Source organism: Canis lupus, chromosome 20 (assembly GCF_011100685.1).
Source record: "Canis lupus familiaris isolate Mischka breed German Shepherd chromosome 20, alternate assembly UU_Cfam_GSD_1.0, whole genome shotgun sequence".
Classification (NCBI taxonomy): Eukaryota; Metazoa; Chordata; class Mammalia; order Carnivora; family Canidae; genus Canis; species Canis lupus.
This window is the reverse complement of record NC_049241.1, coordinates 57,845,259-57,871,753: the sequence shown is the minus strand read 5'-3', so window position 1 is coordinate 57,871,753 and position 26,495 is coordinate 57,845,259. Positions and strand designations below refer to the sequence as shown.

Below are 26,495 nucleotides of genomic sequence, written 5' to 3'. Positions count from 1 at the left end.
GCGCGGCGCCCCCCGCCCCGTCCTGCCCGCTGCCGCCGGGGGGCGCCGGGAGCGCCGAGCCCTCCAGGTCCGCGGGAGCCCGCGCACGGCGCCCCAGCCTCCCGCCCTCCCTGCGCGCTGGCTTCCTCGTGCCCGGGCGCTGGCGGTCGGGTCGGGTCCGTTGAGCCCCCCCCCCGCCTCCGCTGATTCCGGGGCCGGCCTGGCCTTCCCCTCCCCCGCGTCCGTCTCCCACGAGCGGGGCTTCGGCGGCTCTCGCACGGGGCCCGGCACAGGCGCGGCTTGGTCGGCGTTGGTGCGGGGGCGGCCTGCGGGTGGCTGTGCGGCCCTACGAGCCCTCCGGCCCCGCGCCGGCCCCGCCCCACAGCCGCAGCCTCCTCGGGACCCCGCGCTCCGCGTTCCCAGCCCGGCTGAGCGCCCCCGGCCCCGGGCCCCGCCCGCCCCGCGGAGCCAGCCCGCCCCGCAGGCCCTCGGCGCAGGCGCACGGCGTCCCGGCCGTGCCTCCCCCTCCCCGGCGGCCGAGGGCGGGGCGCGGCGGGTCGGGGCGGCCGCGGCTCCATGGGGCTCTGGGGGCTGCTGAGCCTGCTGCACTCGGCCTTCTTCGGGGACCAGGTAGGGCGTGGGGGGCGCCCCGCACGCGCACGGGGCGCGATGGGTCTGGGGGCTCGCGCAGTCGCCGTGGAGACCGTCGCCAGGGAGACTGCCCCCGGCTGCCAGGGGCTGGGCGCCCCTCCCCCGCGCCGCAGCGAACCCCCACCCCGGCGTGCGCACGCGCGGCCTCGCGGGCCCGGCTCCCGGCTCCGGGGTCCCCCGAACCCCTCCCCATTGCGCCGACACCCAGAGCAGCTGGGGCGGTGGGACTGCGACGGGGACCGCCCCGCACGCGCGGCCAGGGTCGGGCCACGCCCTGCACCTCTTCTGGCCTCAGTTTCCCCCCTGGGCTCCAGCGGCGGGCCGACCCCGACGTTCGCCGAGGCTGAGGTTGCGAATCCGCGTCCCACCGGCTGGGCGCCCCGCCGGCCTCCGCAGGCGTTCCGAAGCCGGCGGCCCGACAGAGGAAACTGAGGCCGGGGCGCCGCGCGGAGGCCAAGGTCACGCGTCCAGCGGGGCAGGAGCCGGGGCGGCCGGACGCGCCCCCGGAGGCCCGGCCTGGAGGCCGGCGGGGAGCTGTCCGCGGTGCTGACGGCACGCTCGCTCCCCCGCCCCGCCCCGCCCCGCCCGGGGAAACTGAGGCCCAGAACCCAATCAGGCGGCCCACCGCCCGTCGGGTTTCGGGGACACGGCCCCGCCGCTCCCCCGTCTCCAGGGCCAGTCCTTCCCCGCCTGCCTGGGCCCTGCTCCGTCACGCAGCCTGCGCCCCACCTCTGGTGCCTGACAGCCCGCAGCCTTCCTGCCTCCTTCCGCCCCACCCCAGCCCCGAGGGGGACGCCCCGCGTTCTACCCCAGCCCCTAGCACAGCCCAGGGTCAGCAGGAAGGGCGGGGCGTCACGTGGGAATTGACGCTGAGGTCAGGCTCTGAAGACTCCAGGGCCTCAGAGAGCGACCCTGGGGCCAGAGGCTGGGATGGGGGTGGGGGCAGGGGCGGCCTCAGGGTGACGAAGGGGACCGAGGCCCCATGATTCACCTTTGCCCTTGAGAGCCCAGCCGCGGCAGGGGGTGCAGAGGATCCCAGGCTGGGCCCCTGGGAAGGCCCCCCCACTAGGCCTGGGAACTGCACGTGGGATGGGCCGTGTCTTCCACCACCACCACCACCGCCCAGAGCCTGGGGCTGGGGTCCGGGGCTGCCGCGGGGTTTCCCAGGCTTCTCTGGTGCTCGAATTCCCCGTGATGCCTGAGTCTGTGGCTCAAGAATTGCAGGGTCAGGGACTCTCGAGGAGGAGGAGGGGCAGGGGCGTCAGAGATAGGACGTTCCAGAGGCATCTTGTCTGGGGTCCCAGCGCCGCAGGCCCCACGGAGGGGGAAGCCCAGAGCACTGGGCAGGGTGGCCCCTGGCTCCGGCCGAGCGTGTGAGGACGAGGCCGGCCACTGGACTACCCTGAGACTCGGGCCAAGAGGGGCCTGGGGACGAGTGGCGTCTGACCCCGGGGAGGGGAGGACAGACTCAGTTCCATGCGGGCAAGGATTCTCCTGCCCGCCTCCCAGCCACCAAAACAGGAAACTGAGGCCAGAGAGAGAGATGGCCAAGGTCACGTAGGCGCGTCCAGGTAGAGCTGAAGCTGGGGCCCAGGGCTCTGCCCTTTCCCCACCCCCACTCCAGCTGGCCAGCTCCGCCCAGGACCCCTCCAGGGGACGGCCGCTGCTCTAAACCCCGGCAGGACCTGAAGCAGCCCCACCGGACACCCGCAGCCCCCGAGGGCATTGGTCTCACGTCCCGAAGTGCACATGCTGTTCCCCGAGCCTGCAGTGCCTTTCCCCTCCTCGCTTCCTGGGCCAACTCGTATTCGTCCTCAAGAGGGCCAAGTGCTCGTGTCCGTCTCTCTGTCCGGCCTTGCCAGCTTCCAGAAGGAGCCCCCTTGCCCGTTGCACCCCGTCCTCAAGTCCCACAGGCTGGGGGCTGCCGGGCCTGGCTCCGGAGGCCCAGGACGGCCAGGCCTGTGTGCGGTTGGGGCCCCCAGCATCACCAGCCCCTGGCGGGCACCCGGGACCCCCTGCAGTGAACCCCGCCGCAAGCAGTGTGGCCCCCGTGCCCTCGGCGCCCTTGGTGGCCCGTCCTGGGCTTCCTTGCACCAGCCCTCCCGTGCTAAGGCTGCAGCCCCGTCCCCGGTGGGGGGACATGGGCTCCTGGGGCAGACAGTGTGCCCAGGCCTCCCTGCCAGGAAAGGCAGAGGCAGGGCCCCTAACCTACGCCCTCCGGGCACGCGTGGGCCTGAGGCAGTAAGGTCTGGTCGCGGCTGCAGAATTCTGGCTCTGGGGACCCTTGGAGGACCGGAGACTGCCCGGACCCCAGGACCCCAGGCCCCTCCGTCCTCTGCCTCACCTGCTGGGAGGATGAGAGAGGGGTGTGATGAGAGAAACAGGGACACAGAGACTGAAAGAGACCAAGCGACCGGGGGGATGGCCAGGCGTCCCGGCAGGTGCCCACGGAGAAGCCCTGCCAGGGGGACAGCGAGGACGGCCGGGGTCCCAGGTGCCCCTCAGCAGGGCCGCCCTTCCCCCAGGGGACTCCGTGGAGCCGGCAGTGCCCCTCCCTGGTGGCGGGGGTGGGGGGTGGGGTCCAGCCGCCATCCTCAGCCCTGCCCGCCCTCCCCCGTCTGCCCCAGGCCCCGCTGATCTGTGGGGAGGGGCTGGACTGCCCCCCCAATTCTGATGTAACATCCCGGACGATGTCCGCTCTCAGAGGCTCCGGATCCAGCCTCCGGGGCTCCCACGACCGCTCTACCCTGGAGCGGGTGGGGGCCCCCGCGTCGTATACCTCGGGGCGCCCCCTTCCCGGGAGGGGGGGTCACCTCCCCCTCCCCCTCCCCGGCACACGCAGTCCCTGAACCCGCCCGAGGCCCGACGTCCCGCTGCCGCCGCCGGTCCCCGCCCCGGGCCCCCATTGGCTGTTGCCATGGCACCAGCCCGTCTTCCCGCGCCGCCATTGGCCGCCGCGCCCGCATCCCGCATCCCGCATCCTCCCCCGCTCGCGGTGGTCTCGCCCAGCTCGGGAGCGGCGGCGCCGCCTGGCCAGGCCGGGACCGGGCTTTGTCCGCCCCGCAGCCCTCCGCCCGCGCCGCCGGCACCGGAGCCCCCGCCCCGCGGCCCCGCCAGCGCAGCCCAGGGAGGTACAGTAAGCCGCGCTTCGGCGGGGCGGGGCGGGGGCGGGGGGCGGGGCGGGGGCGCGTCCTCGCTCCGCTGGGGGTCTCCGTCCCCCTCGGGCGCATCCTCCCGAGCCTCCGTGTCTCCAGGGTGGAGCCAGGAGGGAAACTGAGGACCAGGGAGGTGAGCGCCTGCATGGCCGCTCGCGGACCCACGCGCACACCCACTCAGGGTTCAACACTGGGATGTCCCACGGTCCGCAGGCAGGCCTGCTGCGTGCTTGGGGGTAGTCCTACACCTACACCTCCCTCCCTGGACCTCAGTTTCCCTCTCTGTAAAGGGTGTGGGTTGAAGGAGGGGCCCCTTTGGGCCACATCTGTGCCAACCCGCCCTGGAATGTGGCCACTCACGCCTCAATCAGACCAGCCCCCAGCTATGGATGCTTTCCTTTCTGCAATGGAAATCTCTCAGGGAGGCTCCCCAGAGTCCCCCGGTGCAATCAGGGGGTGAGGGGTAGGCCGGAGGGCTGCCTGGAGGAAGCTGGGAATGGGATGGCAGGAGTAGGGAAAGGTGGTCCGGGTGCAAGCCCGCACTTGCAGAGGCCTGGTGGAAGAGCGCTGCTGTGTGGCCACCAGGTGGTCTTGAGGGCACTGGGGAGCCATGGGAAGTATGGGAGCAGGGGTTGGAGGGAGTCTACCAGTGACTTTCAGAGGTTCCTTCTGACCATGCATGGGGGAGGGGAGCTGGGGGAGGGAGGGGCCAGTGGGAGCGTGGAGGTGGGGACTGGGGCCGGGATGACCGGCGCCTGGTGGGTAGGCCTGCTGCCGAGCTCGGGCTGATGACGATGCAGGAGTGACCACCAGATGCAGGTGGAGTGAAGGTATCCCAAGCCCAGCCCGGAACCCCTAAGAAGGCATAAGGGAACGGGGTGCCCTTATGGTGGTGGGGTGTCCAGCCCCGGGTGGGGCTCAGGCCCGGGGCAGGGGGCAGGGATCGGCAGGCCTCGTTGGCTTCAGCCAGGACCCAGGGGTCCTGCTGCAGGCACCCCCAGTTCCAGCCCGGGGACCCCCGACTGAGCCTTGGGGCGGGAGGCAAAGGCTGCGGCCGAGGCAGCTGGCCTCCCCTACCTGACACCCTCCCACCCCTTCTGCCTGTCCCGGCTGCCCGGCTGCTGCGTGGCCACTCCCATGCGTGACCCTCTGTCCGCCTGGAGGGGCCGCGCAGCGAGTCTTTCTCGCCTCCAATGGCGATGGCGAACGAGGCCCCGCAGAGGCCAGGAAGCGCCGCCGGGACTCCTGGGTCCCTGTCATGCCTCGTCTGGCACCCTGGCCTCAGTTTCTTCCTCTGAGTGCGGCCTTGCGGAGGTCCCCAGGTGCCAGGACGTCAGGGTCAGGCGTACAGTAGGTCCTCCCGATGGTGCAGATGGCCCGACCCCAGCCCCGCACCCCTACTGCAGGCCCCGCGCCCTTGCTGACCCCGGGGGGGGGGGGGCGGCGGGGCGGGTGCTGTGGGGCGTGGCCGAGGCCGAGGAGGACAGTGAAGGAGCAAGTGGATGCAGGTGGCCAGGTGGCAGGGGGCGGGGAGCCAGCACCTCGGCGGCCGACGTGGGGAGGGGGCTCGGGGAAGGACGGGAGGATGGGCTGCCATTGGTGCGCCTCAGACAAAGGCGGAGGGAGGGGGCGAGTGCTGCTGGGAAGGGAACAAAGAGGGAAGGGGGCGGGGAGGAGGGGGCAGCTCTGGGCAGGGCCTCGCGGGGGAGGAGCCGCCAGCCCGCTGGACACGCGGGGGGCAGGGCCCGAGCGAGAAAGGACAGCCACACACAAAGCGGCGGCGGCGCTGGCGGTGCCCGGGGATGGGGGCCGAGGCCAGGGCAGCCGGGCCAGGCGGGTAGCCGCTCGGCTCCAGCTGCTGGTGGACGGGGTGGGGCAGGGCCTCCAGGTTTTGGGGCCCCGGGGGACGGCAGTGGGCCTGTCCGCCCAGCCGTGGGGGTCCCACCAGCGGCCGGGCCACCGCTCTCTGATGCGTTGTCAGCCGTCGCAGCATTTTTCTTGCCCGTTGGTGGGGCGAGCTGGTGGTCTGTCGCCTACCCTCCGGCAGCTGCGCTGGGGGGGGGGCTCGCTGTCAGCCCGGGTCGGGAGCCCACAGTGCGGACGCTCACGTGCGTGTGCCGGTCAGCTGCGCGTCTGGGCCGCGTCTGGACCTCCGTCCCACGGCTCTGCCCGCCTCTCGCCCCGTTGGCCTCGTGGCGTGTCTGCTGGGCCACCCCGGCCGCGGTCCGCTACGCGTTCCTGCCGGGATCCGCCCCCAGCCCCCAGGACTGGCCGGAGGGCTGGCACCCCTCGGGTGAGTCTTCTGACCTGTGGCCGCAGGCGCTGCAGGAGCTGAGGATGGCGAGCTCCGTGGCACCCTACGAGCAGCTGGTGCGGCAGGTGGAGGCCTTGAAGGCAGAGAACAGTCACCTGAGGCAGGAGCTGCGGGACAATTCCAGCCACCTGTCCAAGCTGGAGACGGAGACATCCGGCATGAAGGTGCGGGCGGGGCGGCGGGAGGACACGGGTTCCGGGGACAGGGCCGGAGGCCAGCAGGCCAGGCCGCGGCATCCCAGGGTGGCGGCGCCCGGGGCGGCCGGCTGATGCTGGGGCCGCTGTTTGCCCCCCGCTTCAGGAGGTCCTCAAGCACCTACAAGGCAAGCTGGAGCAGGAGGCCGGAGTGCTGGTGTCCCTGGGGCAGACCGAGGTGCTGGAGCAGCTGAAAGGTGAGCAGCCCCGCTGGGGGCCCCGTCACACGCTGGGGCGCTCCCCAGCCTGCCCCCCAGGGAGCTGGGGGGAGGAGGGGCAGGGGGCCACTGACCTTGCCCTCTCCCCGCCACGCCCCTGCAGCCCTGCAGATGGACATCACCAGCCTGTACAACCTCAAGTTCCACACCCCGGCCCTGGACCCGGAGCCCACCGCCCGGACTCCTGAAGGAAGTCCCGTCCACGGCTCGGGGCCCTCCAAGGACAGCTTCGGGGAGCTGGGCCGGGCTACCATCCGACTGCTGGAGGAGCTGGACCGCGAACGGTGAGAGTCGGCAGGTGGCAGGTGGCCCGGAGCTGGCCGAGCGCCTCCCCGCGCGGCCCCGCCCCCAGCCGTCTCTGAGCCCCGATTGGCCCACGGCTTGGCCCACGGCGTGTGGCCCGCCCCATTGAGTCGCTGCCTGTGCGGTGCCCGCGGTCCAGTGGCCCTCCCGAGGACAAAGGGGAGGGGGCGTTCCTGGCAAAGAGGGAAGCTCCCGGGAGATGTCCCCAAGGGTCCCCAGTATGCCGGCCTCTGCAGGGACAGGGCTGTGCCCGTTGCCAGGGTCAGGACTGGGGCCAGGAGGACTCAAGGCAGCCTTTGTGGGGTGAGGGGCCCGTGGCCAGCCGAGGAGAGCAGGGTCTGGGCGCCCCGCGCAGCCTAGCAGGTCTCATGGGGTCGGATGCGGCGGCTCAGCAGCAGCGCGGGGTCAGGTCCGCGCTGGGCTGTGGGACCTCGGGCCAGTGTCCTAACCCCTCCCAGCCTCACACTTCCGCCCTGTCATTATAGGTACCAGGCAAACGTCTTTAAAGTCAATAAGTTTTAATTTAAAGAGAAAAGAGAAAAAAAATAAAAATAAAAATAAAGAGAAAAGAGCGTAATGGTGGGGCTGCGTAAAACGGGACTAGCGGTGTCTCCCACGGGGCTAAGGGGGCCACCGCTGGGCCTGGAGCAGCCTTGGTCTGCAGGCTAGAGGGGCCTGAGCAGGTGCGGGACGGGGAGAGGTGCACGGCCGCCCCCGCGGGTCCTGTGCCCGCCCCAGTCCTGGAGCCAGGGCCGCGGCTGCCGGGCGGCGACCCCACCATCCCGAGGACCGCACGCCCCGCGTCCCCCCTTCTGCGAGCCTGCGCCCACCGACCTGCCCCCCCAGGTGTTTCCTGCTGAACGAGATCGAGAAGGAGGAGAAGGAGAAGCTGTGGTATTACTCGCAGCTGCAGGGCCTGTCCAAGCGCCTGGACGAGCTCCCGCACGTGGAGACGGTGAGCGGGGGGGCGGGGGATGGGGGGCGGAGGGGGGATGGAGGGGGGCGGGGGGCCGGGCCCGGCGCACCCTCACCGCGGCCCGTGCCCCCTCCCAGCAGTTCTCGATGCAGATGGACCTGATCCGGCAGCAGCTGGAGTTCGAGGCCCAGCACATCCGCTCGCTGATGGAGGAGCGCTTCGGCACCTCGGACGAGATGGTGCAGCGCGCGCAGGTGAGGCGGTGGGCGGGCCGGGCAGGTGCGCGCGGGCATTACCCCGCGGGTGCCGTGGGGCGGGCGGGCTCGGGGCACAGCTAGAGCGAGGGCCCTTCGCAGGAGGGGCTGGAGGGCAGAGGCCGAGACCGGGGCCAGGCCGGGTGGGTTGGGGTTGGACCACGGGTGGGTCCGGGCTGTGGGCAGAGGCGGAACGCGGCGGGGTTGAGCGCGGGTGGGGGCGGGCGCGCGGGGGTCGGACGTGGCGGGCTGCCAGCCCGACGTGCACCTTTCTCTGGGCTCAGATACGAGCTTCGCGCCTGGAGCAGATCGATCAGGAGCTGCTGTCGGCGCAGGACCGGGTGCAGCAGACCGAGCCCCAGGTACTGGGGGGGGTGGCCACGGGGCTTGGCAGTGGGGAGGCCCCCAGGGCCCCGGCCAGGGTGCCAGGGTGGGCCCGCAGCCCCCACCCACATCGTCATGGGCGCTCAGTGGGGTGCACCCCAGCTGAACCCTCACACCTGGCGCTGTCCGCACAGGCCCTGCTGGCGGCGAAGTCAGTGCCGGTGGACGAGGACCCAGACACTGAGGTCCCCACGCACCCTGAGGATGGTGTCCCTCAGCCGGGCAACAGCAAGGTGAGGGGGCATCCCGGTTTGTGGGGGCCAGGTGGGTGGGCTGAGAGGTGTGGGGGGGCAAGCGGGGTTGAGGTGCATGGGGAATGGGTCCTGCGTGTCTGTCGGATGCGGGGCCCCTCTCTCCTCCATCTCCCTAGTGTCCCCAGGGGTGGAAGGGTCGGCAGGGCCAGCATGTGGTCTGGGGCCCTGTAAGGTGGGTGGGGAGAGCTGTGCTGTGTGATGGGTGGACACGCCAGCCTTAGACTAGGAGGTCACCAGCAAGGGACCACAAGGTGGGCATTCGGCCCTCCTGACCTGGGGGCACGTCCCCAGGGGGCTGCAGGGCGAAGGGGGCGGGGGTGAGCGGGTGAGCCTCCTGGGCTGGGGCCACCAGCCTCGCTGTGCTTGGGCGCCCCCCACCCCGGGGTCCGGGGCTGCCCCTGGCCCACCCCGAGAGCCCGGCGGGGTTCCCCACCTTCGCTCCATGCCCCGCCCCGCAGGTTGAGGTGGTCTTCTGGCTGCTGTCCATGCTGGCGACGCGGGACCAGGAGGACACGGCGCGCACCCTGCTGGCGATGTCCAGCTCCCCGGAGAGCTGCGTGGCTATGCGCCGCTCGGGGTGCCTGCCGCTGCTGCTGCAGATCCTGCACGGCGCCGAGGCTGGCGCGGGGGGTCGCAACGGAGCCCCCGGGGCGCCGGGGGCCAAGGACGCGCGCATGCGGGCCAACGCGGCGCTGCACAACATCGTCTTCTCGCAGCCGGACCAGGGCCTGGCGCGCAAGGAGATGCGCGTCCTGCACGTGCTGGAGCAGATCCGCGCCTACTGTGAGACCTGCTGGGACTGGCTGCAGGCCCGGGACGCCGCGGACGGGGGCGCGGGTGGCGGTGAGCAGGGGCGCGCCGGGCCTTCTGGGGACCGTCCCGGCGGGCTGCAGAGTTGGGGCGCCTGGCTTCTGCGGCCAGTGGCAGAGTTAACACGACAAAAGCGCGGCCCAGGGTACTGAGCCGCAGGCGCTGCCTCCCCTCCCTTCTCCCTTTGCGGCGGGCGCAGCAGCCCTGCTCTGGGGCCTGGCAGGCGTGGGTGGGGCAGGGTGGGGAAGGGTGGGGGGCCCCCACTCCCCCCGGAGCCGCAGGGCCCTGACCTGCGCCCTGGCCCACAGCCCCCGTCCCCATCGAGCCTCAGATCTGCCAGGCCACCTGCGCCGTGATGAAGCTGTCCTTCGACGAGGAGTACCGCCGTGCCATGAACGAGCTGGGTGAGTGCCCGCGCCGCCCCGAGGGCTGGCCTCTCCTCCCGCCAGCTCTTAGCCACCGGGCTGCCGGGGCACAGACGCCGGGGACGAGGCTTTGCCCAGGAAGCTGAGAGCAAAGGTGAAAGATCCAGCTTAATTCTTGGAACCGGAGCCACCGGGTCGTGCGGCGGTGGGGGCTCCACCGTGTGAAATCTGGGGTTGGGGGCACTGCAGGCACTATACCCCCTTCCGTAGGGAAGTAACCCAAACGGAGGACGGCAGCAGCAGAGGTCAAAGCTCACTATGCTCAGCTTCACTCTGGTGATGACGGGACGAGGGCTCTGCTCACCCGGCAGGTGGTCAGGGCAGCGGAGGGCAGGCGGCCCCCCCCGCCCCCCCCGGGGAGAGCACCCCGCTGCAGCGCTTCTGGAGGGCACTTGGCTCCCGCGGGCACTTCGGGTGTGCACACTGTTGAACCCCCCCCCCCCCCGCCCTCGCCCCCAGCTAGGAATCTGCCCTCTGGCTGGGTTTACAAAGGAAGACACAGAAAACAAGGAAGCAAGCAATGCAGATAAAACCCAAACCTGGAAGCCGCGGGTGCGGTAGTAAGGCGGCGGGCACAGGCGGCGGGCACAGGCGGCGGGCACAGGCGGCGGCATATTATCCGCCCTTTTAAGTCCTCCTGTCGTCGGGCGCGGGGGGGAGGAGGTCCGTCTGCTCCCTGCACGCCGCGCCCCAGAAGGCAGTCCAGACGCGGAGCGTCGCGTGCCCCGGGCCGCACGTCCCCAGGCAGGAGAGGAGGACCTCGGTGTGCACTGAGCTTGAACATTTGTGGCAGGAACAGATACGACTTCGTATGACGCTGGTTCTCAAAGTGGGGCCCCAGGGCCCTGGGGCCCCCGAGAGTCCTGAGACCCTCCTCCGAGGTCCCCACAGCCCCAACTGTTTTGATAAGGACACGAGATGTCATGTGCCTTTCCCACTCCCTCCTCCGGGCCGTGGGCTCCGCGGGCTCTCCCAGACACTCCTGCCCGGGGGCCGCTGGGCTGCACGATCTGGGGTCAAGGGCTTCTTCCTGCGCATGCCCAGCGGGGTGCCTACGGACGGCCGTCACCCACAGGAACAGAATCTCTCTGGGGGCCTCAGAAACGTGCGGAGCATACGGCGGCCTCGCGGGGGTCCCTTAGCCCAGCGAGAGCCCCGCGGCCGAGTTCACAGCACGGCCCCCGCCCTTGTCTGGGTCCTTCCTGTGGGTCTCCAGCAGCGGGGCTTCCACGTTCGGGAGCATTAAAGACCTTGGAAACATCCCCCAAAATAACTTAAACTTTTACATTAAGGATTTTTCGGGGCGCTTGACGGGCACCTGGCCGGCTCAGTCACTAGAGTGTGTGACCCTTGATCTGAAGGTCGTGCGTTCAAGCCTCACGCTAGGTGTGGAGCCTCCTTTTTTTTTTTTTTTAAAGATTTTATTTATTTATTCATGAGATACACAGAGAGAGGGAGAGAGAGGCAGAGACACAGGCAGAGGGAGAAGCAGGCTCCATGCAGGGAGCCTGACGTGGGACTCGATCCCGGGACTCCAAGATCACGCCCCGGGCTGAAGGCAGGTGCTTAAACCGCTGAGCCACCCAGGGATCCCTGGAGCCTCCTTTTTAAAAAAAAATTTTATTGTGGTAGAATAAAGTGAAAGATTTGGCATCTTGACCGTCTCTAGGCGCACAGCTCGGGGCACGGAGCACCCTCACCCTGCCGCGCACCCACCCCCCCATCTCCAGAACCTTCCATCTACCCACACGGAGCCCCCGCACCCCACTCTGCCCCCAGCTCCCACCACCTCCTCTCTGTCTCTGTGGACGGGCCTCCTCTGGGGACCTCCTGGGAGTGGGGTCCTGCAGGAGGCGTCCTTCTGGGTCTGGGTCACCTCCCTGAGCCCGGCGTCCTCGGGGTCTGTCCGCGTGGGGCAGGTGTCCGGGCTTCCCGCCTTTCTGTGGCTGAGGAATGTTGCACGTGGACGGACCCATCGTGTCCCCCTCTCCGTCCATGTCCCCCCAGTGGACGTTTGGGTTGTTTCTGGCTGCTGTGAACCGTGCTGCCCGGACATGTGGCAGGTTTACTTTGGAAGCTTCCAGGCCGCGTGCTGCTAACCTCTTCCCCAGAGGGTGCTGGACATCAGCCCTGCCGTGGGGACGCTGGAATGGGCTCCGTCATCTTTGCTCTGGGAAGACGGAGGCAGGGCTTCTCGTGCTCGCGTTGCCCCTTCCCTTCCCTTCCCTCCCCTCCCCTCCCCTCCCTCCCCTCCCCTTCCCTTCCCTTCCCGCTGCCTACCTCCCCGGATTCCTTTCCCTGTGGCCAACAATCCCCCACGTAGCTGCGGAGCATGAGCCAGCCCGACCCTGCCTGGGGGCCGTGGTCTCAGGGCCTGCAGGGGACCCTGTGTGGGACTCGGGGGGCTTCCCTGACCAAGCGACTGGAGCTGGGAGGAGCCCAGCACCCGGGCAAGTAGCAGGGGGAGTGTTCCAGGCAGAGGGAACAGCCCCCCCCCCCATGTCACCCCGCAGGTGGGCTGCAGGCCGTGGCCGAGCTGCTGCAAGTGGATTACGAGATGCACAAGATGACGCGGGACCCGCTCAACCTCGCCCTGCGCCGATACGCCGGCATGACCCTCACCAACCTCACCTTCGGCGACGTGGCCAACAAGGTGCGTGGGGCGGGCAGGTCGCGCTCCCCGGGTCTGAGCCTCCCTCCACCTCTGCCTGCACCTCCGCCCGCCTTGAAGCAGCGCTGAGGTGGAGACAGTTGTCCCGGACTTGTGGGCGGGTAGACTGAGGCCCAGGAGGGCTGGTGGCACCCAGGGGGCTGCCGTCTGTCCGGATGCCGTCCGCCAGCCCACCACCCGTTGGCTGCCCTGGGGCCCACCCTGCAGAGAAGGGGCCTCTGGGCCCCTCTGGGCCGGGGGGTGGGTGTCCGTGCTGGTCTGGGCCTTGGTTTCCCCACCCCGTAGCACGCGGCAGGGAGGGCGGGCCAGGCTCAAGCCCTGGCAGGGTAGATGCTCAGTTAGCAAAGTGGGGACCCTGGGGTGCAGGTGGCCTCCCTCACGGCCCCGCCCCACCCCGCCCGGCGTGACACTCTGCTGTGACACCAACAGGCCACCCTGTGTGCCCGCCGGGGCTGCATGGAGGCCATCGTGGCCCAGCTGGCTTCCGAGAGCGAGGAGCTGCACCAGGTACCGGGTGGGTGGGCCCGGCACGGGGAGAGCGGCGGGGAGTCCCGCTGCCTGAGCCTCCCTGCCCGCGACGGCCCCCTCCCCTGGCTGCGGCGGGCCTCCCGGAGGGGCGTCCCCTCCAGCGTCTCCGCTGCCCCGCCTGGGGCAGGGCTTGAGGAGGGGGTGCGGGCCCCAGGCCCACCTTGCCCCTTGTGCGCCCCGCCCAGGTGGTGTCCAGCATCCTGCGCAACCTGTCCTGGCGGGCGGACATCAACAGCAAGAAGGTGCTGAGGGAGGTCGGGAGCATGACCGCCCTGATGCAGTGCGTCCTGCGAGCCTCCAAGGTGGGTGCCGGCTGGGGACGGGGACAGGGATGGGGATGGGGATGGGGGCGGGGGCACTCAGCCCAGGCCCGGGAAGAGGCAGCGGCCGGGCCGCCCAGTGCTGACCGCGGGGCAGGGAGGTGCGGCAGGGGCGAGCGGCCCATCTCGGGGGTCAAGCCCGGCGGCGCGCTGCGCACCGGTGCCCGCACCCGGGACTCCAGCCCTACGCCCCTAAGGCCCCGCGCCGGCCGCCGGCTTATGTTTTACTTTCACCGAAAACGTCTTGGGTGCCTGTCCCGGCGGCTCCTTGTCCACACCTGGGCGGGGCCGGCCGCCCCCCCCACCCGGTGACCCCTCCCGCCCTCTGTGCCCAGGAGTCCACCCTGAAGAGCGTGCTCAGCGCCCTGTGGAACCTGTCAGCACACAGCACGGAGAACAAGGCGGCCATCTGCCAGGTGGACGGCGCGCTGGGCTTCCTGGTGAGCACGCTGACCTACAAGTGCCAGAGCAACTCCCTGGCCATCATCGAGAGCGGCGGCGGCATCCTGCGCAACGTGTCCAGCCTCATCGCCACGCGGGAGGACTACAGGTCGGCCCGTCCCGCCCCACGGCCATGAAGTGCGGGGGGGCGGGGCGGGGGCGCCCCTGGGGGAAGGTGGACGCCCGGGCGCAGTGTGGGGCTGTGGACGGCAGGGCCCACTCGGCTGTGAACCCAGGACAAGCCTTGGTGTGTGCTGTGATTGGATGCTCCCGATCGGTCCCGAAGGACTAAATTATTTTAGTGTGAGTATATCCCAGATTTTGTGTGGGGTTATACTTATACTAAATCAGAAACTAAATTATTAAAATAAAAATATGTATTGGTATTTCTAAATACCATTCATAATACTCTTTTATTATACTTTTTACTAAATGGTATTAAAAAGTACTCATTCTTTATCAAAATCAAGTACTACTTATTAGATAACAGTAATGCTTTTGATGTAGGAAAATACATTAACGTTTATTTTTAGTGTAAGTATATTTCAAATATTGCAAGGGGTATACTTGTGCTAAAGATTTTTTTTTTAATATTTTATTTATTTAAGAGAGACAAAGAGAGAGAGACAGGCGGAGAAGCAGGCTCCGTGCAGGGAGCCCGATGTGGGACACGGTCCCGGGTCCCCAGGATCATGCCCTGGGCTGAAGGTGGCGCTAAACCGCTGAGCCACCCGGGCTGCCCAAGATTTTTTTTAATTAAAATCAATGAAACACTTACTTGCTAAATAATCCTAATTAGCAATACTCAGCCTTTTTTAAAAAACAGTAAAACTTACTTTTAATATAAGTATATCCCAAATTATCACAACACATGTAGGTCAATTCTGCATTAAGAGAAAGCATTACTAATTCATTATTTTAATATACATATTTTACTCAATATTTACTCATCTTCTGAAAATCAGAGTTACCTTAGCACCTTTTAAAAAAAATTTTTTTTAAGATTTTATTTATTTATTCTTTTTTTTTTTTTTTTTTTAAATTTTATTTGTTTATGATAGTCACAGAGAGAGAGAGAGAGGCAGAGACACAGGAAGAGGGAGAAGCAGGCTCCATGCACCGGGAGCCTGACGTGGGATTCAATCCCGGGTCTCCAGGATCGCGCCCTGGGCCAAAGGCAGGCGCCAAACCGCTGCGCCACCCAGGGATCCAGATTTTATTTATTTATTCATTCATGAGAGACACAGAGAGAGAGGCAGAGACACAGGCAGAGGGAGAAGCAGGCTCCACGCAGGGATCCCGATGCGGGACTTGATCCCGGGTCCCCAGGATCAGGCCCTGGGCTGAAGGCGGTGCTAAACCACTGGGCCACCCAGGCTGCCCACCTTAGCACCTTCTTTGTGTTTGCTAAGTCTGGCCCCGTCCCAGCAGGCACGGAGGGGCAGTGCCCTGGCACGGCCTGATACCCCTCGCCCCCCACCCCTGCGCCCGCAGACAGGTGCTCCGGGACCATAACTGCCTACAGACGCTGCTCCAGCACCTGACGTCCCACAGCCTGACCATCGTGAGCAACGCCTGCGGCACGCTCTGGAACCTGTCCGCCCGCAGCCCGCGCGATCAGGAGCTGCTGTGGGACCTGGGGGCCGTGGGCATGCTGCGCAACCTGGTGCACTCCAAGCACAAGATGATCGCCATGGGCAGCGCCGCCGCACTGCGCAACCTGCTGGCCCACCGGCCTGCCAAGTACCAGATCACCACCACGGCCGTGTCCCCCGGTGCCTGCGCTCCCAGCCTGTACGTGAGGAAGCAGCGGGCGCTGGAGGCCGAGCTGGACACGCGGCGCCTGGCACAGGCGCTCGACCACCTGGAGAAGCAGGGCCTGCCCGAGGCCGAGGCCGAGGCCGACGCTGAGGCCGCCTCCAAGAAGCCCCTGCCGCCCCTGCGGCACCTGGACGGGCTGGCCCGGGACTACGCCTCAGACTCGGGCTGCTTCGACGACGACGAGGCGCCCTCCCTGGCCACCGCCGCCGCCACCGCGGAGCCTGCCAGCCCCGCCGTGCTGTCCCTCTTCCTGGGGAGCCCCTTCCTGCAGGGGCAGGCGCTGGCCCGCGCCCCTCCGGCCCGCCGTGGTGGCCCGGAGGCAGAGAAGGAGACCGGCGGGGAGGTGGCAGTGGCGGCCAGGGCCAAGGCCAAGCTGGCGCTGGCAGTGGCACGGATCGACCGGCTGGTGGAGGACATCTCAGCCCTGCACACCTCGTCTGATGACAGCTTCAGCCTCAGCTCTGGGGACCCCGGGCAGGAGGCACCACGCGAGGGCCGTGCCCAGTCCTGCTCCCCTTGCCGGCGGCCCGAGGGCAGGCGGCAGGAGGCCAGCGGCCGTGCCCACCCGCTGCTGCGGCTCAAGGCCGCCCAGGCCAGCCTCTCCAACGACAGTCTCAACAGCGGCAGCACCGGTGACGGACGCTGTCCCCGTGAGCACACTCGGCCCTGCCCGCTGGCCGTGCTGGCGGAGCACCGGGAGGGGTCCCCGTGCAGCCAGGCGCGGCCCAGCCGGCTCGACCTCCATCTGCCAGGCGGCAAGGAGCCAGCGTCCCGGGACAGCTCTGCTGCCGACGCCTGTGTGCGCACCATCAAGCTGTCGCCCACCTACCAGCACGTCCCGCTCTTCGAGGGCAACCCCAGGGCCGCCATGGGGTCCATGGCCCCCGGAGCCCGGAAGGAGGCCTGGCTGCCCGCAGAGGGTCTGAGCAAGGTGCCGGAGAAGCTGGCGGCAGAGGCGGTGCCACTCTGCCTGTCCCGCTGCAGCTCCCTGTCCTCGCTGTCCTCGGCCGGCCGCCCAGGCCCTAGCGAGGCCGGGGACCTGGACAGTGACTCCTCCCTGGAGGGGCTAGAGGAGGCGGGACCCAGCAAGGCAGACCTGGACGGGGCCTGGCTTGGGCCTGGGGCCGCCTCCCTGCCCGTGGCCATCCCCACCCCCCAGCGGGGCCGCGGCCTGGGCGTTGAGGACACCACGCCGTCCAGCTCCTCGGAGAACTGCGTGCAGGAAACGCCGCTGGTGCTGAGCCGCTGCAGCTCGGTGAGCTCCCTGAGCAGTTTCGAGAGCCCGTCCATCGCCAGCTCTGTGGCCAGCGACCCGTGCAGTGGGCTGGGCAGCGGCACGGTCAGCCCCAGCGAGCTGCCCGACAGCCCCGGGCAGACCATGCCACCCAGCCGTAGCAAGACGCCGCCGCTGGCCCCGGTGCCCCCCGGCGAGCGCGAGAGCACCCAGTTCAGCTTGCAGTGGGAGAGCTACGTGAAGCGCTTCCTGGACATCGCGGACCGCCGCGAGCGCTGCCGGCTTCCGTCGGAGCTGGACGCCGGGAGCGTGCGCTTCACGGTGGAGAAGCCGGACGAGAACTTCTCGTGCGCTTCCAGCCTCAGCGCGCTGGCCCTGCACGAGCACTACGTGCAGAAGGACGTGGAACTGCGGCTGCTGCCCCCCGCCTGCCCTGAGCGCGGGGGCGGCGGCGGCGGCGGCGGCGGCCCCGGCCTGCACTTTGCTGGGCACCGGCGGCGGGACGAGGCCGGCGGCTGCCTTGAGGGGCCGGCGGCCGGCGACCAGGAGCTGGAGCTGCTGCGTGAGTGCCTGGGGGCGGCGGTGCCCGCCCGGCTCCGCAAGGTGGCCTCGGCGCTGGTGCCCGGCCGCCGCGCGCTGCCCGTGCCCGTCTACATGCTGGTGCCCGCCCCCGCCCGGGTGGACGACTCCGCCGAGGGCACGCCCGTCACTTTCTCCAGTGCCACCTCACTTAGCGACGAGACGCTGCAGGCGCCTCCCCAGGAGCCGGACAGACATAAGCCCGCCGGCCGGGAGGCCCCCCCCAGGCAGGCCACCGGGCACAGGCACAGGGCGTGGGGCACGGGCCGCAGCCGGGTGGGGCTGGAGCTGCCCCTTCGCCGGCCGGCGAGCGCCTGCACTGAGCAGTACAGCGGCCGCCCCAGCCCGGCGCGAGGGGACCGAGGGGACCGAGGGGACGGGGCGCTGCAGTCTCTGTGCCTCACGACGCCCACCGAGGAGGCCGTGTACTGCTTCTACGACGACTCCGACGAGGATCCACCCGTGGCCGTGGCACCCCCGCGGCGACCGTCCGCCATCCCCCGGGCCGTGAAGAGAGAGCCCCCGGCTGGCAGGAAGGGGGTGCAGGCCGCGCCCCAGCCCGCGGAGGCCCCCCGCGTGCAGCCCAGCCTCATCGCCGACGAGACCCCGCCCTGCTACTCCCTGAGCTCCTCCGCCAGTTCCCTCAGCGAGCCCGACCCCCCTGCGCACCCGCCCGCCCGGGCCCGAGCTCCCAAGGCCGCTGTCACCAAGGCCCCCGGCGCTGCGGGCGCGAGCGACGGCCTCCGGAGCCCGCGGGCCGAGTCGGGGCCGCTGCGCCGCTGCGTCGGTTCCGCGGTGCCCCGGCGCCGGCTCCAGGCGTCAGCCCCGCGGCGCCGCAAGCCCCAGGCCGCCCAGCCAGACAGGCGGCCGGCGGAGGGGCCCCGCGAGCGGGACGAGGCCGCGGGCTCGGACCACGCCTCCGACCTCGACAGCGTCGAGTGGCGCGCCATCCAGGAGGGCGCCAACTCCATCGTCACGTGGCTGCACCAGGCGGCCGCGGCGGCCACCCCCGAGGCCTCGTCCGGGTCTGACTCCGGCCCGTCCGAGTCGGGGCTGTCGGGGGCCTCCACCCTGCCCAGGAAGGGCCGGCGGCTGCAGGCGGGGGGCCAGGCGGGCCAGGCGGCGAGGCCGGAGAAGCGGGACCCTGCGGTGGCGCAGCGCGGCACGAGCGGCCCCGAGAAGCTGCGGGGCGCGCAGAAGCCCGCGTGCAGGGTGCCGGCCGTGCTCCGGGGCCGGACCGTGATCTATATGCCCAGCGCGGCCCCCCGGGCCCAGCCCAAAGGCGCCCCCGGCACCCGCGCGGCCCTGAGGAAGATGGGCCCCCCGAGTCCCGCGCAGCCCGCAGCGCCTGCCAACACCCCGAGCCCCGGGCAGCAGCGGTCCCGGAGCCTGCACCGGCCGGGCAAGATCTCGGAGCTGGCGGCGCTGAGCCCTCCGCAGAGGAGCACCACGCCGCCCGCCCGCCTGGCCAAGGCCCCCTCCTCCGGCTCCTCCCCCGCCTCCCCGGCCTCCCAGCCGCCCACGAGGAGGCCGCCCCCGGGCCCCCAGGCCCTGGGACCCCTACCCGGCCCGGGGGCATCCCTGGTGCCCCAGACGCCCACGCGGGCCCTGCTGTCCAAGCAGCACAAGACGCAGAAGTCACCGGTGCGGATCCCCTTCATGCAGAGGCCGGCCCGGCGGGGGCCACCGCCGCTGGCCAGGGCAGCCCCGGAGCCGGGCCCCAGGGGCCGGGCGGGAGCCGAGGGAAGCCCCGGCGCGCGGGGGGCCCGTCTGGGCCTGGTGCGCGTGGCGTCCGCGCGCTCCAGCGGCAGCGAGTCCTCCGACCGCTCGGGCTTCCGGCGGCAGCTGACCTTTATCAAGGAGTCACCGGGCCTGCTGCGCCGCCGCCGGTCCGAACTGTCCACGCCCGAGGCTGCGACCCCCGCCGCCCAGGGCGGCTCCCCCCGGCGCGGTCGCCCTGCGCTGCCTGCCGTCTTCCTCTGCTCCTCGCGCTGCGACGAGCTGCGGGCAGCCCCCCGGCAGGTGCCCGTCCCCGAGCCGACCCCCGCGGCCAGGCCCGCTCCCGGCGAGCGGCCCGCCCGGCGCCCCAGCTCCGAGAGCCCGTCCCGCCTGCCCGTGCGCACGCCGGCCGCGCGGCCCGAGACGGTCAAGCGGTACGCCTCCCTGCCGCACATCAGCGTGGCCCGCAGGCCGGACGCCGCCCCCCCAGGGCCCGCAGCCGACGCCGCCCGCCGCAGCAGCGATGGGGAGGCGCGGCCACTGCCAAGGGTGGCGGCGCCGGGCACCACGTGGCGTCGCATCCGGGACGAGGACGTCCCACACATCCTGCGGAGCACGCTGCCCGCCACCGCCCTGCCACTGATGGGCGCCCCGCCCGAGGAGGGCCCCGGCGGCCCCCCGCAGCGCAAGACCAGCGACGCGGTGGTCCAGACAGAGGACTTCGCTGCCACGAAGACCAACTCCAGCACGTCCCCGAGCCTGGAAAGCAGGGGCCCCCCCCAGGCCCCGGTCAGCGGCCCCACCGCCCTCCTGGGCAGTGATGTGGACGGGCCTGGTCCCACCAAGGCGCCCACCTCTGTTCCCTTCATCCACGAAGGCCTGGGGGTGGCTGCGGGGGGCTTTCCCGCCAGCCGGCACGGCTCCCCCAGCCGCTCGGCCCGTGTGCCCCCCTTCAACTACGTGCCCAGCCCCATGGTGTCAGCCACCACTGACTTGGCTGCAGAGAAAGCCCCCACCGCTGCCCCTGCCAGCCTCCTGGAATAGTGGCCGGGGCCGGCCTTCTAGAACATCCTCTCCAGGCCAAGGGCTGGTCTGGCTGCCGGGAGGGGGGTGCCCAGGGTCCATCCACCCAGCAGAGCTCCTGCTCCCGGAGCCCCACTGCAGCCTGAATTGGCCTCACATCTCACGCACAGACGCTTGCTTCCATGCTGCGGGGGCTCAGGAGGGAGGGGGCTGCCGACTGCACCTCGGGTCCCAGCCCGGAGCACACGGCGACCCCTACGCAGAGACCACCCTCCCAGCCTGGGCCGCGCCAGCAGCGCTCCAGGGGCCCAGCCTCAGCAGGCCCCTCCCCTCTCAGGAGCGGCGGGGAGGGGACAGCCTGCCCCGGGTGGGGGACAGGGCTGCGGAAGGTGGCCCGGGGAGCGCGCGCCTGCAGCTGGGGGCCTCGCATCTGTCCCGGCCTACGCGGGGACGAGGCCTGTAATTTGGGAGGCCCGGTAATTGGTTAATGATGGCTTTGCCAGTTTGTTTGCCTTGCCAGCCCCAGCTGGGAGCGTGGGGGCGGGGAGCGGCTGAGCCCCACGGCAGCCCCTGCCCCACGCAGCGCAGCGCCGCCCAGCGGGTGCAGAGCGCACGGAGCGGGCTGTCCCAGCGGCCCGAAGAGCAGGGAGGCCGGTGCGCGGACACGGAGCCACTGTGGTGTAGACGGAGGCCCTGCCAGGGGGACAGGACAGCTGCCCACCGGGGAGGGCGCCCTGGAGGCGGGTGGGGACCACGGGAAGGAGGCCCTGGCACTTCACAGGGAGACCCTCTGGGAGGGCGTGGGGGTGCGGGACCCAGAGCTGTGAGCGTGCCCAGGGGTTGGGGGGAGCCTGTGGGGGGCCCCGAAGGCTACTGCACCACCTTTCGATTCCATCCTCATTCCAACGCAGGAAGCAATGGGCTCTGCGCCAGGTCAGAGCCGGCCTCGGGGGTCGCTGGCCACTGGGTGCTGGTGGTGCTGCCCCGGGGGGGCGGACAGACGGAGGGACGGTGAGCCCCGAGCCTCCCCGCCAGCCTGCTGGGGGACCGCGGGTGTGCGTGCGTCCAGCCTCAGCCCCAAGGGCGCCTCCTGCAGAAAGAGCCGACGACCTCTTTCCTGTGGAGGCTCGGGGAGAAGCTGCTCCGAGCGCGGGGCTGCCGGGACAGCCTCGCAGGGGCGCCTCTCCCAGCCCGGAGCCCACGGAGGAAGGCCCCCGGCCCCGCGCACCGGTGTTTCCTGCGGCTGAGCATCCTCGGGGAAGCCCGGCGCCCAGCCATCCCACACCCCGCCGACCTGCTGTGCCCGCTGCATCATGCGCCCCTCGCCACACCCCGTCCCCTGCGACAGGAGCCAGGGCCGGCCGGAGGGCCCACGGGCAGGAGGCAGGGTGGCTGAGCCAGCATGACCCGGCCGCAGCCCCCCTTGGACACACGGGCTGTCTCGGACACTCCTCAGAAGCCGCCAGAACCCCGTCCCCACTGCAGCCTAAAGGGCTGGGACCGGGGGTCCTCCAAGCCCCTTCCTGGGCCTGGGGGCTCCCAGACACCCCGCCCCGTCTCCACAGGACAGGCCCCCCACCGCCGGCTCGCCCAGCCAGGGCCCAGGGCTTCGAGCACCCGTGCACTGTGAGACCCTGGGCAGTGCTTTTGCCGCTCCGTGCCTCGGTTTCCCCACGTGGGCCGTGGGGAGAACTCCCAGAGCTACCTCTTGGGCGAGCGGAGCGACCACCATGCCCGAGGAAGGACCTGTGCTGCGGGACCCTCCGTCGCTGCCGCCTCCCGCCTGCCTCTGGTCAGCCCCGGGCGTCCTCTCCACCGGGAGAGCCGCAGGGCAGCTCCCCACCGCGGCCGGCACTCGGAGCCCGCCCCGTCCATGCCCAGCAGCCACTTTTGCCTTTCCCACCCCCCGCCGCGGGGGGCACAGCCACACCTCATCATCCAGCCCGGGCGGGCAGCAGACGCCCCAGGACGAGCTTTCTGGAGGCCGTGGCAAGCGGTGGTTACCGGACAATCAACCTGAGTCGGGAGCAGGAGGCCTAAGGTCTCAGGACCAAAGGACCAACGCAGCCACCTGCCGGGGGACCGTGAAGGAGCCAGGTGCCTCTGGAGCGCTCCTGGAGCAAGGCCGAGGGGAACGCCCGGCACCCCAAGCCTGTGACTTTGGGCCCCAGGCCGGACGGAGGCACCACTAGCCGGGTGTGGACCTTGGGGCCACCCACTGGCGCGGCATTACCTCATCCCCGCTGCTCCCACCTGTCACCCGGCCTGAGCCTGGTGGCCTGGGCCCGTCCCCATGCGTCTCTGGCCGGTCTCTGCAGCACCACGAGACACGTGTAAATACAGCCCCACCCCCCACTGACCACACGGCCGCTGGTGGGAGGAAGCCGCAGACCCAGGCGTCTCGCACGCACCTTTAATAAACAACAGCTGTCAAATCGCGCCCTGCCGCCCCGGCTCTGACTCCAGGGCTGAGGGCGGGCCAGGGGCCGGGAGGGACCTCCACCTGGGGAGCCCGGCTTCAAACTCTGACCCGCTCCCAAAAGTCCTCTGGGGGGGCCCCGGGCCCCAGAGAGGAGACAGCACCCCGCAGTCACGCAGGGCCCAAGCAGGGAGGGGGGAGGCACCAGCACCACAGGTGAACTGGCAGCAGTGGGGTCAGGGTGTGCAATGGGCCCTGGACGGGGCGGCCTCGGTGTCCACTGCCCTCACGGGCGCCAGGCCTGTGTTCTCTGTACACTGTGTCCCCGGAGACCACGTTCTGGTTTCCAGTTTTCGGAGTCTTTCAGGCTAAAGCAGGCTCAGCTTATTCAGAGAAACACCTCTGGGATGCTTGGGTCATGGTGCCAGGCCCTGGGGACAGCTTCAGAGCCCCTGGGGACCCCTGGAGAGGAGAAGCTCATGGAGGCGCTGTGCAGGGGCAGGTGGGGAGGCGGGGGGGGGGCTTGGGGGTCCCCGGCGAGCAGCCTGGCTTCTGCAATGCCTCTTGCAGTCCCTGCGGCTCTGGTCTTCCCAAAGTTGGTCTTCTGGTGAGAAAAGCCCTTTTCAAGAGCCACTCCTGTTCCATGGCCCCACATGCCCCCACAGAGTGGGGGGCAGCCAGCAAGGGCTCACGTGGGAAACGGGTGAGCTTGTCCTCACAGGACCACAGGTGACAGAGCCCCACAGCACCTAGGTCGGTTCCACACCCCGTTACCCGGCCCTGGGGGAGCACCCGGGCCTTGGATCAGGGTGCCCAGGGCCCCCGGGAGAGGCTCCCACCAGAGGCCCCGTCTCACATCTGGCCCCTCCGGAACCTCGGGGCCCTGCAGTTCAGGCGGATACGCGCACAGACCGCAGAGTGGGTCCCACCAGCCCAGGGGGCCGGGGCGATGGGGCAAGCAGGGTCGTCAGGGGCAGGGAAAGGCGCACGGACGGCCTGGCTCTGGGGGACTGGGGAGCCTGGGGACGTCCAGTGTGGGCTCCCGAGCCCCGGGGGGAGCAGTGTCCGCATGCTGCAGACCTGACCCTCAGGGGGGCCAGGCGGGGCTGAGGCAGGTGCACGTGTCTCCCCCACGCAGGCTGTGTCCCCCCAGGTCTCCGGGTGCTTCGGGGCCTTGGGGGCCTGGTCTCCGCTGAGCCGGGTCAGGCGTCCGGGAGCCGGGGGCGCCCTGCCCAGTGCGTGTGCTCAGCCCACAGGCCGACCAGTCAGCCCAAGGAGGCAGCTGTGGCTCCCGGCAGTGCCACCTGCTTCACCTGGCCAACATCCCGCTCCAGCTCCTCCCCAGCTCGCCACAGGTCCTCACACTTCTGCTTCAGCCCGTCGCCCGCCTGCTGCAGCCGCTGATTCATGGCCACGTAGGCCCGGCTCTGCTGGTAGAGCTGCTCCCGCTGGGCCTCCGTGTCCTCTGCCCGCTGGGAGAGGCCCGGGGAGTCTGGGGACAGGACACAGCACACCGGTGAGGCAGAGGCAAGGAGAGGACACCATGTGTCGCCCCAGCAAAGCAGGGAACTGGAGGAAACACATCACAGAGAAGCCTCGCCCCTGCATCCCCAGGCCCCCGTGTATCAGCCTCCAACCCACAGAGGGCGGCGGACGGAGTCACAGGGCCGGCGGGCTCCTACCAGGCTCTCCAGGCCAGATGCCACACTGCACCTCCCTAAACCTGCTCCCTGGCCATGCACCCTTGTGAAACCCAACAGTCCGGGAGGCGGCACGTTTCTTGGTAACCCCGCGTCCCGTAACAGCACCTGCCGGGATGCATGCTGCCTGCTTCCCTGCTCTGGGGACAGGCCCGGAAACTAGGACCTGACGAGAAGTCACCCTATCACCTGCGTTGGTACTAAGAAGGAACACAGGCCACACGATGCTCAGGGCGGCCAGGACATGAGGTCCAGGTAGGAGCTCCCCCTCCGTGGGTCCTCACACAGCCCAGCCTCAGTCTCCCCTCCCTGGAAACGCTGGTGGGCGTGGTCCTGGGGCTGCTCCGTCCAACAGAACCTTCCAGATGCTCTGATACCAGGGGCTCTTGACGCTCGAAACACAGACACGTTGAGCAAAGCACCAAATTCTTACTATTATTTCATTCCCCCCCCCAAAAAAAAACCCAACGCCTTTCTCCCCAGCTCTGGTCCCCCAAGACTAACGGTCACTCCTCCACCAGAGTGACCCCAGGGCGGGCACTTTCGGGGGTAGTGTGTGCCCGGTGGGGGGGCTGAGCAGCAGCCTGTGGGACAGAACGCGGCCTTCGGGAAGGTTCAAGGAACGGAGAAACGAACAGCACAGAGCAGAACACAAAGCCCGCTGGCAACACCGCCCGGGGCCCCGACTTCCAGGACAAGGGGTGGACGAGGCTTCCCGCGGGGCCGCCGCCCCCGCCGCGCCCCCACCTTCACCCCGCAGCTGCAAGCCAAGAACCCCGTCTTTCCCCTTTAACCCCCACCCCCGGGGCCCGAACCCTCGAAGCGTCGACCCGAGGTCAGGGGCGCCCCGAAGACGGCACTGTCGGCGGCCCGGCGGGCGCCCCCGAGGCGCGCGTGCAGAGAGCCCGGCTCGGACTAGGGTCGCTCCTAATTCCCGGGCTTCACCGACCCGCCGCTCCCGCCGGGGCCGGGTCCCAGGCCCGCCCCTCCCCCGCTCCTACCGTCCAGGCCCAGCGCGATGAAGACGGGGTCGTCGGGGGGCGCGCCCCGCACGTCCTCCAGGATCTGCTCCACGGCGGGCGGCGCGGGCCGGGTGGGCAGCACCACGCGCTTCTTGGCCTTGGAGCCCATTTCTGGAGGCGAGAGGAAAGGGCGCTGTCGGGTCTGCCCCTCCCCCCGGCCCCGCCTCCCGCCCCGCGAACTCCTACACGGCGCCGGAGCCCCGTTCCCGGGGAAGCCCGCCCCGCCCCCCGGGCTCGCCCCGCCCCCGGCCCTCCCAAGGACCGACATCGTGGGGCCAGCGGGGGCCGGCGCCTGGCGCCGCCTCTGCCTCAGTTTCCCCGCTAACGCCTCCAGCGCCCCTACCTCCTCACGCCCGCGCGCCAGCAGAACCGCGGGCGCCGCCGAGGAGCCACTTCCGCTTCCGGTCGCGGCGGAGCCCCGCCCCGGGCACGTGACGCACACTTCCTGCCTCCCCTGGCTCCTGCCCGCTCCTCCCCGCGGGGCCACGCCCCCCCTTAAAGGGGCCGCGCCCTCAAGGGTCCTCGTCCAGTCGCTGCTGGCTGCGGGGTCCCTGGAAGAGCTCGGGGTGGGCGCGGGGTCCTGTCCCGGCTGCCCTCGCCGCGTCACAAAGCACCCACTCCCGGCGTCCTGCCGAAAGGGGACACAACCCACGTGCTGCCGTGGCCAGGCGGGCTGGCCGTGCGGGTCACCGGGAGGTGGCCGGGGCGCTGGACGCTCGGCGGCGTCGCCCCCCTGGTCCCCAAAACCTCCTCCCCACGGCTGGGTTGGGGAGGCTGTGAGCCGAGGCACGCCCTGGGTGCTCACCGTGAGCCGGATGGGCGAGCTTGCTCTCCTGATCACACATTTACTGAAGCAGGTGCTAGGTGCAGCGCCATCGCACCGATGAGGCCACCAAGGCTCGAAGGAGGCGGCCAAGCACTCCCGGGACACACGGCCGCAGCAGTGTGATTCACAACAGCCGCCGACGTGCATCGATGGATGAACGGATCAATACATGTCCATCCCCGCAGCCTCGGGCAGGAGCTTGGGAGAGGCCAGGCTGCCCTGGGAACCGTCTCCCTGGCCCCCGCCCCCACCACGGCTGGGCTCTGGCATCGGGGCTGGCCCCCCTTCTCTGTAGGCCACTGGGTCCTCCAGGGCCTGATGTCAGGGAGAAGACA

The 26,495-nt window shown here is 70.1% G+C and overlaps 3 protein-coding genes across 5 annotated transcripts; 1 reads left to right on the top strand and 2 right to left on the bottom strand.

Annotated features, from left to right (window-relative positions):
• Positions 1 to 504: 504 nt before the first annotated feature.
• On the top strand, positions 505 to 22,633 carry APC2 (APC regulator of WNT signaling pathway 2). 3 transcript variants are annotated; one of them, XM_038567976.1, is made up of 15 exons: positions 505 to 609; positions 6,105 to 6,263; positions 6,400 to 6,490; positions 6,615 to 6,795; positions 7,661 to 7,769; positions 7,871 to 7,984; positions 8,269 to 8,346; positions 8,503 to 8,601; positions 9,081 to 9,465; positions 9,741 to 9,836; positions 12,371 to 12,510; positions 12,958 to 13,035; positions 13,242 to 13,358; positions 13,712 to 13,926; positions 15,312 to 22,633. In XM_038567976.1, the coding sequence occupies exons 1-15, from the start codon at positions 556 to 558 to the stop codon at positions 20,212 to 20,214; spliced, it is 6,819 nt and encodes a 2,272-aa protein (XP_038423904.1). In that variant the 5' UTR covers positions 505 to 555; the 3' UTR covers positions 20,215 to 22,633. The 3 variants fall into 3 exon arrangements, with proteins under 3 accessions (XP_038423904.1, XP_038423903.1, XP_038423905.1); XM_038567975.1 differs by having other exon boundaries at positions 7,868 to 7,984; XM_038567977.1 differs by lacking the exon at positions 505 to 609 and adding an exon at positions 3,706 to 3,761 and having other exon boundaries at positions 7,868 to 7,984.
• C20H19orf25 (chromosome 20 C19orf25 homolog) lies at positions 22,593 to 25,822 on the bottom strand. Its single transcript, XM_038567993.1, has 3 exons — positions 25,678 to 25,822; positions 25,314 to 25,445; positions 22,593 to 24,104 (listed from the first exon to the last, which is right to left on the bottom strand). The coding sequence occupies exons 2-3, from the start codon at positions 25,441 to 25,443 to the stop codon at positions 23,878 to 23,880; spliced, it is 357 nt and encodes a 118-aa protein (XP_038423921.1). The 5' UTR covers positions 25,444 to 25,445; positions 25,678 to 25,822; the 3' UTR covers positions 22,593 to 23,877.
• LOC119864615 (translation initiation factor IF-2-like) lies at positions 25,517 to 26,441 on the bottom strand. Its single transcript, XM_038565393.1, has 3 exons — positions 26,140 to 26,441; positions 25,678 to 25,962; positions 25,517 to 25,585 (listed from the first exon to the last, which is right to left on the bottom strand). The coding sequence occupies exons 1-3, from the start codon at positions 26,305 to 26,307 to the stop codon at positions 25,517 to 25,519; spliced, it is 522 nt and encodes a 173-aa protein (XP_038421321.1). The 5' UTR covers positions 26,308 to 26,441.
• Between the last annotated feature and the right edge of the window lie 54 nt (positions 26,442 to 26,495).

What these genes read in the sequence shown, in the direction of transcription:
- APC2 (XM_038567975.1), top strand. Translation starts at nt 556, where the DNA reads ATGGGGCTCTGGGGGCTGCTGAGCCTGCTGCACTCGGCCTTCTTCGGG. An exon ending in GGTGCTGGAGCAGCTGAAAG is followed by an intron (nt 6,491 to 6,614) that starts GTGAGCAGCCCC and finishes ACGCCCCTGCAG; the next exon opens with CCCTGCAGATGGACATCACC. An exon ending in CCGTGCCATGAACGAGCTGG is followed by an intron (nt 9,837 to 12,370) that starts GTGAGTGCCCGC and finishes GTCACCCCGCAG; the next exon opens with GTGGGCTGCAGGCCGTGGCC.
- C20H19orf25 (XM_038567993.1), bottom strand. Translation starts at nt 25,443, where the DNA reads ATGGGCTCCAAGGCCAAGAAGCGCGTGGTGCTGCCCACCCGGCCCGCG. An exon ending in CATCGCGCTGGGCCTGGACG is followed by an intron (nt 24,105 to 25,313) that starts GTAGGAGCGGGG and finishes TCCTGTCCCCAG; the next exon opens with ACTCCCCGGGCCTCTCCCAG.
- LOC119864615 (XM_038565393.1), bottom strand. Translation starts at nt 26,307, where the DNA reads ATGCACGTCGGCGGCTGTTGTGAATCACACTGCTGCGGCCGTGTGTCC. An exon ending in GCTCGCCCATCCGGCTCACG is followed by an intron (nt 25,963 to 26,139) that starts GTGAGCACCCAG and finishes CCCTTTCGGCAG; the next exon opens with GACGCCGGGAGTGGGTGCTT. An exon ending in TGGCGCGCGGGCGTGAGGAG is followed by an intron (nt 25,586 to 25,677) that starts GTAGGGGCGCTG and finishes GGTCCTTGGGAG; the next exon opens with GGCCGGGGGCGGGGCGAGCC.